Source organism: Dromaius novaehollandiae, chromosome 3, assembly GCF_036370855.1.
Source record: "Dromaius novaehollandiae isolate bDroNov1 chromosome 3, bDroNov1.hap1, whole genome shotgun sequence".
In the NCBI taxonomy this organism is placed as follows: domain Eukaryota; kingdom Metazoa; phylum Chordata; class Aves; order Casuariiformes; family Dromaiidae; genus Dromaius; species Dromaius novaehollandiae.
The window spans coordinates 38623773-38635947 of record NC_088100.1 but is presented as its reverse complement, the minus strand read 5'-3'; the positions used below and the strand labels follow the sequence as shown (position 1 = coordinate 38635947).

Genomic DNA, 12175 nt, shown 5'->3' with positions numbered 1-12175 from the left:
TAAAAAAGGAACTGAAGTCCTGATTCATATCTGCCAATATCCAGAGAGCAAGCAGAGAAGTTATTGAGAATTGGCTTTTAAGAATGAAAGTGAGATTATTCTACATGGCATTTTGAATCAGTAGCAGTTAGGTCTTGTGAGGAGGAAAGGAGTGAATTTTTTTACCCCTCCAAGAACACCAGTAACTCTTTAGAGTGATAGAAGGCACAGTGCACTCGTGCACTCTGTCTTTTTTGCTAGTAACTGGATTTGAATGTAATCAAGCTAATTGTTTGGTTAAACTTGAGTTCTCTGAATTGTCCGTACCATGTTAATTGATTGAACTTTGAGAGGAGAATATAGGTCACCTCCAGCAGTTGAAGACTGCGTCTAGTGAAGTGCAAGATACTTGCAGGGAGCTGCACCAAATGCAGTCCCTCTCTGCAGCATGACCCATTTCTGGAGGAGGGAATACTGGAGACCTTATGCAGCAGGGTGAAAGTACTGCCAGCCCTACATCTGAGAGGAGCTGCGAACCTCAGAGAGCAGAAGGATATCTCGTATGGGGTTTCTTGTCCTTGTGTTCTCCTGTAATCTATTTCTTGTCCTGCCTGGAGCTGCAGGTGCTCAACTGCAGGCTTTTTGCCTTTAACATGTGCCATGTAATAGTCAACCGCAACCATTTAATAGTGTTTTTAAAACTGTTGATACCCTTTGTAGCAAATCTCAGTTACTTGCTTCTGGACCTTGAGTCAGTCTGTGTCATCAGAGGAAATTCAGTGAAGTGAATCTGTGCCATATCTGTATAGAGTATTGATGAGAGATGTTAAGATTGTCACATCTTGGAAGTTGTATGCTTTCTGCTTTCTCTTTCTGTAATGTTTGAAAGACAATATGAATTATAACATTACAATGCGCCATAGTTACTGGAGCTGCAGTGCTTTGGAAGGCACAACAGCATTTGATGACTTCAGGTGGGCAAGCAATAAAGTGATGGGCTTCCTTTCCATCCAGTAATCTTTTGTTGACCATATCCTATGAAGAGGTAGATTTCCAAATTGAAAACTTGTGGTGACAGGATGGTGTGAGGTGCAAAAAGAGAGGAAGTCTTCTGTTTTCATGAAGGTTGATTCAAACAGTTTCCCTTTATCATGGAGAAATCACAAACCAAGAACATCATTTCAAACTCTAAGAGTAGAAGGTTATTGCAAAGTGATACAGAAAAGAAAGTGGATATGAGTTGTTGGTTGTAAACATCATTTTAGATTTTGGTGCAGGTTTCTGTTATAAGTGACTGTGATGGTAGATGTGGAAGGCACAGAAGAATGGATCTGAGAAAGTTTGTTAGAGAGTCAGTGGTGAAAGGATGAAGAAATCCATGGCTGTTTTGATGTGGTCACTGCTTTCAGAAGAGTGTGTGGCACTTCTACGGCCAATTCATTATTACAAGGGGATTTTCTGGGTTATCTCACCTATAAATTAGTGTTTTTGAGTGATGGGTGCAGCTGAGAATATCATGGGTACCCAGTGACTGGACTTTAATTGACTTTTTTTGAGGAGATAGACCTAAAATTCATGAATCTTATGAGGTACCGGTGGTTTGGGTACAACTGAAATCTCATATTTTTACTTGGATGTCATATATATATAACACTTGCAGTGAATAAGAATGTTGCTTAGCAATTTTTCTGCTCTAGTACCAAAATCTACCTCAGAGACATAGAATTAGATTTTCTGTTTTTTTCCCCATTTTAATTAGATTAGCCAGCCACGTTATCTTGCTCAGAAAATCAGTTTGGGTGGTGTGCCCAGTATAGAACGAAGGCTTTCTACAGGAACATTGATTTAATATAATTCACAGGGAGTTTTGATAGGTGACTACAGAAGTGTTGGGGTAAGAAAATGGAGAAAAATCAAGTGCAGATGAGAAAATGGAATATTATATATGGCAAAATAAAGTAACAGACATTGGCTTAATGACATCAAAAAACTCTTCTAACCAAGTTCCAGGATTCCAGAGTGTTAATCTCATTAGTTTCAAATTATTATCCAACTGTCAACTCCTGGATCCTTGTGGAATCACAGAAATTTAAGTCAGGTAGTAAATCCGGTTAGAAATCTAAATTAATTATTGAAAAGTAGCTCCAATTTCATTTCCCATTTGAGCTCAGTTGTGATTTACTGTACTGAATTACTGACCAGCCAAATTCTCCCTTAAACAGTTCTCTGTCACTATGCTGCTGAAGAAGTCCAGATTTTTCCATAAAACCTGAAGATGTATTTATTTTTGGCAGGAATTACCATTCCGACAGTGGAATCCCAGTAGTTTTGGCTAATTGTAATAAGGCTGTAAATATGTGATTTCCATGGAAATTAATTTAGTCACAGGATTTTTTGTGCTTTTTTTATATTGATGGCTTTGCTTAGCATGGCCTGCCAAAAGTATGTATGGTTTAAAGAATAACTATATTAACATCACAGCTGAGTATTTATAGTGAATTGTCCAGTATACATATGTGTTGCTTTTCTGGATGAAACAGAAACTGCTTGACTGTATCTGTTGGATTTGTACAGTTAACAGATAAAGGTAAACTCCTTTAGCACAAACAGGGCATGTGCTTTTGAGATCTTGCCCTATTAGTCCTTGTAGGTAGTACGTTTTTATAGCAACACTCATGCAAATTTTTTTTTAGTTACAATCATACGGGTTTCTAGCCTGCATAACTTGCCTACATTCACTTTAAGTTTAAAACACTTTTTTTAATAACTTTTCTTGTAATGTTAATTCAGGATGGAATCTTTATGTGGGTATTTCCAGATTCAAACATGTGTAGGCAGTTTTAGTATCGACCCCAAATTTTCAACTTTTGGGGGGTTGATTTTTTTCTATATGAAACTGACAGTGTTCCAGTGATCCTGTTTTCTGTTGCTGATGTGTCCTGAGCTTGAATTCAATATTTACATAGTTTTGTCTAGAAATGTCTGTGATTTTTTTTAAGCAAGTGTTTTAAAATGCCATATTGGAAGGTCGAGGAAGAAATCCAGAGAAAACGCTGTTATGAGATGCTTCTAAGGACCTGAGGATGCATAGTAGGAATATTAAATTGCTTATAATTAACTCTCCTTTTAGGAATAACCTTATTAATACATCAGGTCCATATTTTATTTGTTAGATATTGATATACTAGGACAGGAGGAATTAAGAATCTAGTGCCACGAGTCTGGAGTTTCCATACTTTTTGTTTGTTTGTTTTGTTAATACTTCCGTGTTCCTGATTTAGATGATTTTAGATGTTTGAGGTGCCTAATGCCTGTTGAAGTCAATGTAGGCACCTAACTATACTGGAAGAATCCTGCCGTTTGCTCCGTGATAGCACAGCCTTGATGTGCAGTGGGGCCAAGGCACCCAGGTAGCACCGTCCTGTAAATGCCGTTGCCTGCAGTAGCTGTGCAGCATCATTTGGCAGCAGGTACATTAAACTGGCCAAGTACTCTCTCACTGAAAACCTTCATAAGCAAGTTTCTCTTTTAATTCTGTGGTCTTTTAGTTCGCTTTTGATTCTGTGGTCACTATTGGTGCATGCAAATAAGCAAATTGTTTTAAAGATATATAATGCCTGACATTAATTTTGAGATTATTATCACAGCCTTAATCCAGAGTTACTTACCCAGGTTGTTGAACTGTCTTTGATAATCATGTCAGCTAGATGATACAAATGATTCAGATTCATCTGATGCAACTACACCTTATATTTTCAAAATACAGTATTTGCAAAAGATTTCAGTCTTATAGGACATGTCAGCTTGAATTATTTCATTAGGTGGATGAACAACATTGAAACAGATGATAACATTGATTCTAAGCATACTGTTTAAGAAACATTTAGAATTAATTTCAGAAAATCTATTTTGAGAATCCAGTCAAAGAGTAGATGTAAGGAATTTAGGTAAGCTAGTTTCTTTATACACCCAAAGATTTAGTATATGTTAACCAGCTGGAACACAATTCAAATTTAAAGCTGTCGTTTTCCTTCCTTTAATTTGTTCTCACATTTTTATCACTTGTCTAGATTAACTGTGTTTCTGCTAACTGCTTTTTTTGTGGTGAGAAGGAGGGTTGAGCAGCTTACTGTGAGTGATGTCATGCTGCTGACCTGCGTAATGACATTAAAATAAAATCCATGTTCTGAAGGTGTTACTTTTCGTTACCTTCTGTGTGAGTCAAAGTTTTCTTGCTCATTAGCGGATTGCTCAGTGAAGACTTCTGTTGAGATGTCTGCAAAAAGATGAAGGCCTTTTTCCCAATCTTTTATTCTTAACTTAGAACCCAGTATGGCATATTAGTAGTCTGATTATGCCTTCTAGTGAGTCTATATGAATATAAAGATACAGAATGTAACAGAAATGTAACTATATGTATAAGTCATATTACACTTGCATTCAGGGAGTGACTGCAAATGTTAAGAAGTATTTGGTGTACAGTTATGTATTATCTTAATATAAATGTATAATTTTTTTGTCCTTCTAGGTATGGCATGAACTGCCTCATTCAGTTCGAGGATTTTGCTAACGCTAATGCATTCCGCCTTCTGAATAAGTACCGTAACAAGTATTGCACTTTCAATGATGACATTCAAGGTAACACATTCTCTTTCTTCTATTGTGGTGCTTACAAGCCAGAAAAACGAGTTTCAGTTGCTATACCAGAGGGTGTGAATGACTTTCTCATATGAATTATAACTTAAGATCTTTGGTCAAAGTTCAAGCCTGGACTGCATTTCCCTCAGTTTTCTTTGCCACTACAGAGACAGCTGCTCTGCAGTTTCTCTATGCTTCAGAGCTTTCTTGATAAGTGTCAAACTTTCTTTCAGTTCTTAAACGGACAACTCAGTTAAATATCCCTCTAATTTCTGTTGAAGTTTCAGGGCTGCATTTAATTTTAGAGGGAAATTATCCCCTTGACTCTGCTTTCCCATCTGAATCATTTGTAGCAGCTGGTGTACAGAAAAGATCCAGGAGGAGAAAAGTCAGCAGCAGAAGGAATAGCGCGCCTCGTGCTCTGCGGTGGCTTTGGGGAATTTGTCTGGGTCTGCAAGTGAGGGCGATGCCCTCAGGACGTAGTCTAGATGGGTGTCGTGTCTCTTCGCTCCCAAGAAGGAAGAGATGAACAGGATGGAAACAGCTGATGCTACTCTTTGAGTTGCCTTACTTCCTTATTTTTACAGGAAGAGAGTACTGGGAAGTAGCTTTCTGTAGGGCAACGTGGACACTGGCTTGCTTGCTTGCAAGGAGGCTGAAGTCAGAAGAACTGGAGAGGGGAACCAAGGCCCTTGTGCTCGGCTGCCTCTTGACCCTGCGTGTTTTTATAGGTGGTGGAGACCCTCCGCACTGACAATATCAGATATGGGAGCCTAGCTGCCTTCATTTCTAATGGTTTACAGAGACCCTCTGAGCCAGGCATTAAGGGCTTGGGTTTTTCCGAAGTCGTTTTTGAGTCATGCTTGGGACCTGGGCTACTGCTGCGTTTCAGGGAGCCGCACAGGCTCGCCGATACAAACAGCCCTTGTCTTCACAGTGTTAGGGATTTTGCAAGCTACGTGAACTCTGCTTTTGTTGCGAGCCTGGCTGAGTTTTGCTCCTGCATCTGAAACAGATTAGGGAGGGCAAACTCCCAGATTGGAAATAAAGTAATTATAAAATGTCATTTCTCTCTATAACAAGCGTGGTGCTTGTCACCCTGCAGGGTTTGTGGGTAACCCTAGCCACAGCAGTTCAATACAAATGTAGCAGACCAAGCAGCATCTGGAAATTTCTCTAGCTGTTCAGAGACCCGGCTCCCAAAGGGAATTCTCTTTCCCTTCAGGACACAGGTCTGCTCTGACCATCAATCACTGAGATGGTCAACTAGAAGATAGTTTTAAATACACAGCAGTGAGGCTTTTCCAGCAAAAGTATACCAAATGTTGCTACTCTAAGCTGAGAAAGTCTTCAATGACTCCAGATGCATTTTGTAACCACTGCTTTTTTCCTAATACACCTAGGAAAGAGGTGTCTTCACATTCAGAAGTATTATAAAGTATCTGTCCGGCTTTCAGCCCCAGCTGCCCTAGCAGCTATCAGTCTTCCTTAAAAGCACAGCCACAATTTATTCAGTTTCTGCAGTCTAATTTGTGTTTGTGGGTCTTTCGGTATTTCATAAGTGATGTCCAGGACTTTCAGGTGATCTCCAGTTGAAGCAGATGCTCAGGCTGCTCTGCTCTCTGCCATTTGTCATCATATCCACATAAACACCCTGAGCATCTTTTTTGTAGGACATCATCTCTCCTAATATGTGGCAATGGAAAAACAACAGCCCAAAATAGGTTCAGTGATCTTTCGTCCTTCTTTCTGTCCCAGGTTTATGAAGCCTAAAGGTCTTTAAGGATCGCTACTTGTAACCTGACAGCATTAATGAGAATAGATGGGGCTGACTTCTTTAGCAATCCTTAGAGATTCTCCATTTCTAAAAGTGGAGTGATTTTTCAAGGCTACTTGAAAGAGTGCCCATCTCAGCGTGCAAGTTATATTTTCTGCCCCTAAGGCAGTAAATCTGACAAGCAGCATCAGACTAATAGAAGCAAAGAAACACAATGCTGCACCTGCTGTGCCACCATCTTCTGAAAATAATGCTCATGTGGGGATTTAAACATAGTTCCTCTTGGTCTAAATATTTGACAGCCCAAAGCTGCTTCAAGGATAGCAAGAAATTTGCATTTTTAATATGTTTTACACAAGGACTTGAGGCTTTTTGCATTCTCATAGGATATTCAGACAAATGATTCCTATATATCGTAGGGATGCAATGGAGAACTTTAAGTACCCCAAAACTAAAAAAAAACCCTTATCTATGATTCTGATTCCTGCCAGACACTATAAATATGAAGATTATATGGCAAGCTGAAGAACTGACCTGACAAACTACCTATTGCAAGTAGTAACTGGGACAATTCCAGTTGCCTCCCGTTGTCTTCGACTATTTGCAGGGTGTCTGCATGCCCCTATTGATGCCATTGCAGAGCATTTGGAAAGAAAGGATCCACCAAAGTATTGATAGCGTAAAATCACTGGAGATTGTCCACAAAGGGTAACCTATAGATATGTTCGAGAATTTCTGCAAGAGTTTTGTCTCCATCCCTGCTACAGCAGGGGCCACATCCTTGACTTTGGAAAGAAGAGTTGTAGCTTTCTCTGTAACCCATTTCCTTACTCAAAGAATTAGGAACAAGGGCAAACAAGATGCTGAGCAACTTCTATAAACCTGTATTAAAGTATTCAAATTACTCTTACTTTATCATTCTGAAAAGCATTTTGTTTTTGGATGAGTGGTGGCTTTTTTCCCCCCTCTGTGATTATGAGCATTTTTAGATGTTTATGTTTTTGAAATAACTTTCTAGGATTGCAATAACAGTAGCATTGCTTTAGGGAGAAAATATTCACTTTTTCTTTTCTTGGATTCTTGCTTGTTTTTATTCTGACCACAAATCAGTTTGCTTCAGCTTTTTTTCTGGAACATAGAGAATATGATTTTTGGAAATGAAGATCAGTGGAGGCCTTGGGTTCAAAACAAATGCCTTTATCTGGTTCTCTCTAACTATTAGGCAGCATTTTCCAACATCAGATTGTTTTTTGATGGTAATTTCCTCTATGGAAAAAGTATTAATATTGTGATGCCAAGCTCTCAAACATTTAGAAATGCCTGGATTAAATTATGTTGGTAAACTTTGTTTGTCCCTAGTATATTTAGGGTGAGGAGCCATAGGGACAGTATTGGGCTTTTCTTAAGGAAGTGACATGTTTTTTTCCCCTCTCAAAGTCCTGCGTTGGCATGGAGCAACCCCAGAAAATGAATCAGGACTTGTGTCGTGAAACCAAGCTGTTTAGTAAAAGGGAGATGTTCCCTGCTTTATTGGCCTCCCTGGAGGGAGATGGGATTGGGATCCATGGTTTGGGAAGTTGAAAATCCCCTTGGGGCAACGAACCTGTGGCATTCCCTGTGCAGGGCTCCTACCTGGTGTTGCAGAAAGCTCTTAAAAGAGGTTAAAGAAGCACTAGATACATGTCCAAAATTGCAACATCCGAGGTCCTTACTCCATTTGCTTAGTACCTAAGCAGGGGACACGTAGCAATGTCCGCTCAGGGACAACCCAGGTGCCTGCGGTTCTGCTTGTGCCGTTGTTGCAGGCTGGTAGCTGTGCGCCCGGCTCCCGGTGGGGATTTGCTCCGGGCATATTTGCTCCTCGGGAAATGGCAGAGGAGGGTGCCACAGCGGTGCCTTTCCACACCTGGGCTGGTTTTGATGTGGCCATTGAAGCAGCTTTTGCTACTCAGGCACGGTCAGTGGCTTAAGGCAAGTTTCTACATCTCTGTAACCATGTACTTAGTTTACATGGGTCTCTAAACACTTATCACGTGGCAGGTTTTTATAGGCGTTGCTGACGTGGCTAAATATGAAATAGTGGCAAAACTTTCCCTAGCCTTGCTGCCTTTGTTCTGGCCAATTGTTTCAGCTGATTGCTTTGATTTTTCCCCACCAGTACGTTAAAATTGTCTCAAGGGAAAATGACAATAAGCCAATATATTGAAAATGTTTCTGTATGCAGTATAATTCTGCAAGTTTTTATTTTAGCATTATAGCTCTGTTTCACTGTGCCCACAGATGCAATGCTTTCCTCCATTAGGGGCACAGAACCCGTATTATAATGCCAACAAAAATAATTCCAAAACAGTGCAATCTCTCCATGTAAATAACTTCAGTATCCGTCATGACTTTAGATGTCATTTATTTTTAACAGCTGTGTGGTTTAATTGCAGCAAAATTTTATTAAAGGAACAGACCTAAAAAAAAATGGTGAGCACATGCAATTTAAGATTATTATTTCATCTTGCATAGGTGTTTTGGTTTAAAATATATGCTAAATGTTTAGCAGACTGTACCATTTGAATAATTAGGAAAACTTTAGCTGAAAATTATGTTATGACCATATTAATCTTAAATCAGTGTAATTCTCAGAAATGAGAATTTCCCTATCACAAACTTTTTAGCATTTAATTTTTCTTAACATTGGAAATGTTACAAATGGTATCTGGAAATTCCAGTTCTTGAAATCAATTTGAAAATGGTTTGATTTTTTTTCTTTCAAGATGATGGGTTTTTTTCCAGTTCATTCTCTGACCAAGAATGTGGGAATTGCAATGTTAGATGATATGTAGTCACTCCTATTTTGATATCTTATATCTCAAATTCTGATACCAAATGTAGACTATAGAAAACCTCTCTTATAACATAAAGTGAAATATGCTTCCAAGTGAAACAGACTTTTGGTTTTTTATAACTAAAAAAAAATATCCAATTCAGACATTTACTCTAGGGTTACCTGAAGAATATTTTTCTTACTATAAGTATGTACATGATATCACCTGTCCAGTGGCATTATTCAGTGGTAAATTTACAGTAAAATGTGTATGCTTTCAGGTAGATACCCCATTGTAGCTTTTGTATGCTTTTATGGAACACTTTGGTACACTTTTCCATGCATTTTCCTGTTCCGTTTTTCCTCATCATGGATAAGTTTCTGTATCAATGAGAGCTTTTGTTATGCAGTAAATTTGCACTTGGACTGCCAAATGCTAATCGCAGCAGCCCTAAGGGACAGAAAACACTTTGCCAGTATTAATCACACTGGGGGGGATGTCCTGGCCTGAGAAAGCCTCCATTTGGGGCAAATAAATTCAGCAGAAATCAAGAAATCAGTTCTACCGTATATCTCACCGCAGCTGAGTTTCCACTTACACATGCTTCATAAAATAAATAGTTGCAAACCATAGTCAAGTATAAATCTATGACATGTTAAAGCATAGTTCTGTGCAAATATACCAAAGGGCTGATCTTTAAAGAAGGCTCAATTTCCCCTTCGCTGGAAACTTCCCTGCTCTTTTGTCTGCATGCCGCGGCTGCAGACCGGGGCACTGCCTTTGGCTCTGCATATATGAAGCTTCGAAAAGGCAGTTTCTGCCAAGGAGCAGGAGGTCCCGTCTCCTAAAAGAGCATCCCTCTGCTTCGCAGCAGCGTCGGGCTGCCGCAGCATTGGCCACCGCACCAGCCCGCAGCCCTGCTTCCCCTCGTCTCTGAGACTGGGGCGCAGGTGCTACTGTGCACCCCAAAACTGCCGGGAGGGAGGGGAAAAGGCAAAAATAGTGCGTTGGTATTTAGTTGCACTGGCTCAATGTTTTGGACAAGCCTCGAAAGTGCCTTTTAAGAGAGCAGGGATGCAATTTCTACATGAAGTTTCCATATGAGCTACCCACAGATTTACCTCACTAGATTTTAAATGACACAGTTTAGATACAATCTTTACTCTCACCTTTTTCCCAGTAGGCATAAAAGAGGGGAATGGCGCTTTTTCTGGCACTCTGTGCATGGTTACTTGGAAGAATGGCAACATTAAGTTACAATTTAAGTTGTATATTAAAAAATAGGAATTTTTCTTTTACTACTTCTTAATCTTTTAGTCCAGAATAGCTCAGATCTTAGGATATGCTACAAAGATTCATCCCCTCTTTTTGTTTAATAGCTTTTTAAGGTGATGAGGGGAAAATGACTTGAAGCAAATACTAGTATTTGATTACAAGTTAGTTTTTTTTGAAACTTTAAATAATGGACAAATATTTCAGAGTCATAAAGCATTTCTTGCTCATCTAAATTAAACTACATTCAATAAAAATTCTCTGTACTTTGTGTTCTGGGGCTTTTTCCCTGTCCTCCTTCTTTAATTGCCGTATCTGCTGAAGGAAAACGCTGTGCTCCAGAGCGCTTAACATGCCAACCCAAAAAAGCCCTCCGTCTCTAGGATTTGCTGTGACATATTCACGCTCAGCTGTGCTGCTTATAGTAGCAAGTAAGGCCAAAGAAACTTAGACTGAATACAAAGGGGTGATAATGATTAGCGCGCTTTGAAATTTCACATCTAAGATCTTTTTTTCCCAGACTTTGGAAAAGGATTCACCTTCCTAGGAAACTAGTGTTTGTTTTCACAGCAGCTTATGCTTCTTTAGAAAAATATCCTCCTTTGTTAGACTTGTGGTTATTCTTCTAGAATTTGGGGGAAGAAAACAGAATCAGTTTTCGAAATAATAGCACTGGACATGCTTCATTTTATTTTGCACACAAAAGATTTAACCTGTGCTCTGGGGCAGAGGGAGGGAAAGCTGTTTCTCTCCTTCTCGTCGCGATGACAGTAGAAGAAGCAGTTTCTGCTTCATAACATTCATGAGAATTGGTCAGTCTGTGGCAGTTCAATGTGGATTGCATTTTGATTCTTTTCAAAAGCTTGAGTCAGTATTCACAGTGAAATTTAAGGTCATGCCATTAGTGAGAGCAGTTCCGGTTAGACAGATCTGCTGTTCACTCTGATGGCTTTCCCCCCTTTCATGAGGAACAAATCAGGCAAACTGCTGACGAGGAGTGATGACAGTCACTGCCAGCAGCAAACAGTGACAGCGAACTCAGTACTCTCATAAAACTGGATTATTATGCTTTTAGAGTCAAATGGCTGGATAAAACAGATGTACTTTTAAAATACCATTTTTAGAGCAGTTCTTCTGTACAAACCATGGTTCATAAGAAATGCAATATTTTTAAAGCCTTTATGTATTCCTATCATAACCTTAGTTGTGACTCCCCTTCTTAAAGAAGATACAGGAAACCCCAGCACATGTTCCATGCAAATAATCAGTGCAAAACCTTACTGACATTCACTGTAATAGTTTGTTCACTTTTTGTATCTCTTTTCTTTCTCCTTAAAATGCAAGATTGTGTGGTAACAGAATTTGTAAAAGTAGCAGGTATAGGTATTACAACTGTTAATGCGTAGTGATAGTGCATTTGGCTACCTAACAAGCTTAGCAGCAGTACATCGGTCATGAAGATATGTAGGATCCCAGCATTCCCATTCATGATAAATTCAATGATTCATTTTCACAGCTGTAGGACCACATTCAAGTCTTTGTACGCATAGCTTTGGATGTCCCTGCCACCAGCAAGCACCTTGCAGGACAGCTTACACAGCTTCCGGGATCTCCTCTGATGATGGCAGGGTGCTGCTGTAGCCACCGCCTTGGCCAGCTCCCAGCGGACAGAACTGGCTTCAGAGGCTGGAAA

General features: G+C 39.5%; 1 protein-coding gene across 1 annotated transcript in view; it reads left to right on the top strand.

Annotated features, from left to right (window-relative positions):
- The window catches only part of ME1 (malic enzyme 1), a 202918-nt gene that overhangs the window by 156628 nt on the left and 34115 nt on the right, over nt 1-12175 (top strand). The window contains exon 7 of the mRNA XM_026121035.2: nt 4508-4617. Coding sequence (XP_025976820.1) covers nt 4508-4617 — 110 coding nt within the window. The remainder of the gene's footprint in view (nt 1-4507; nt 4618-12175) is intronic.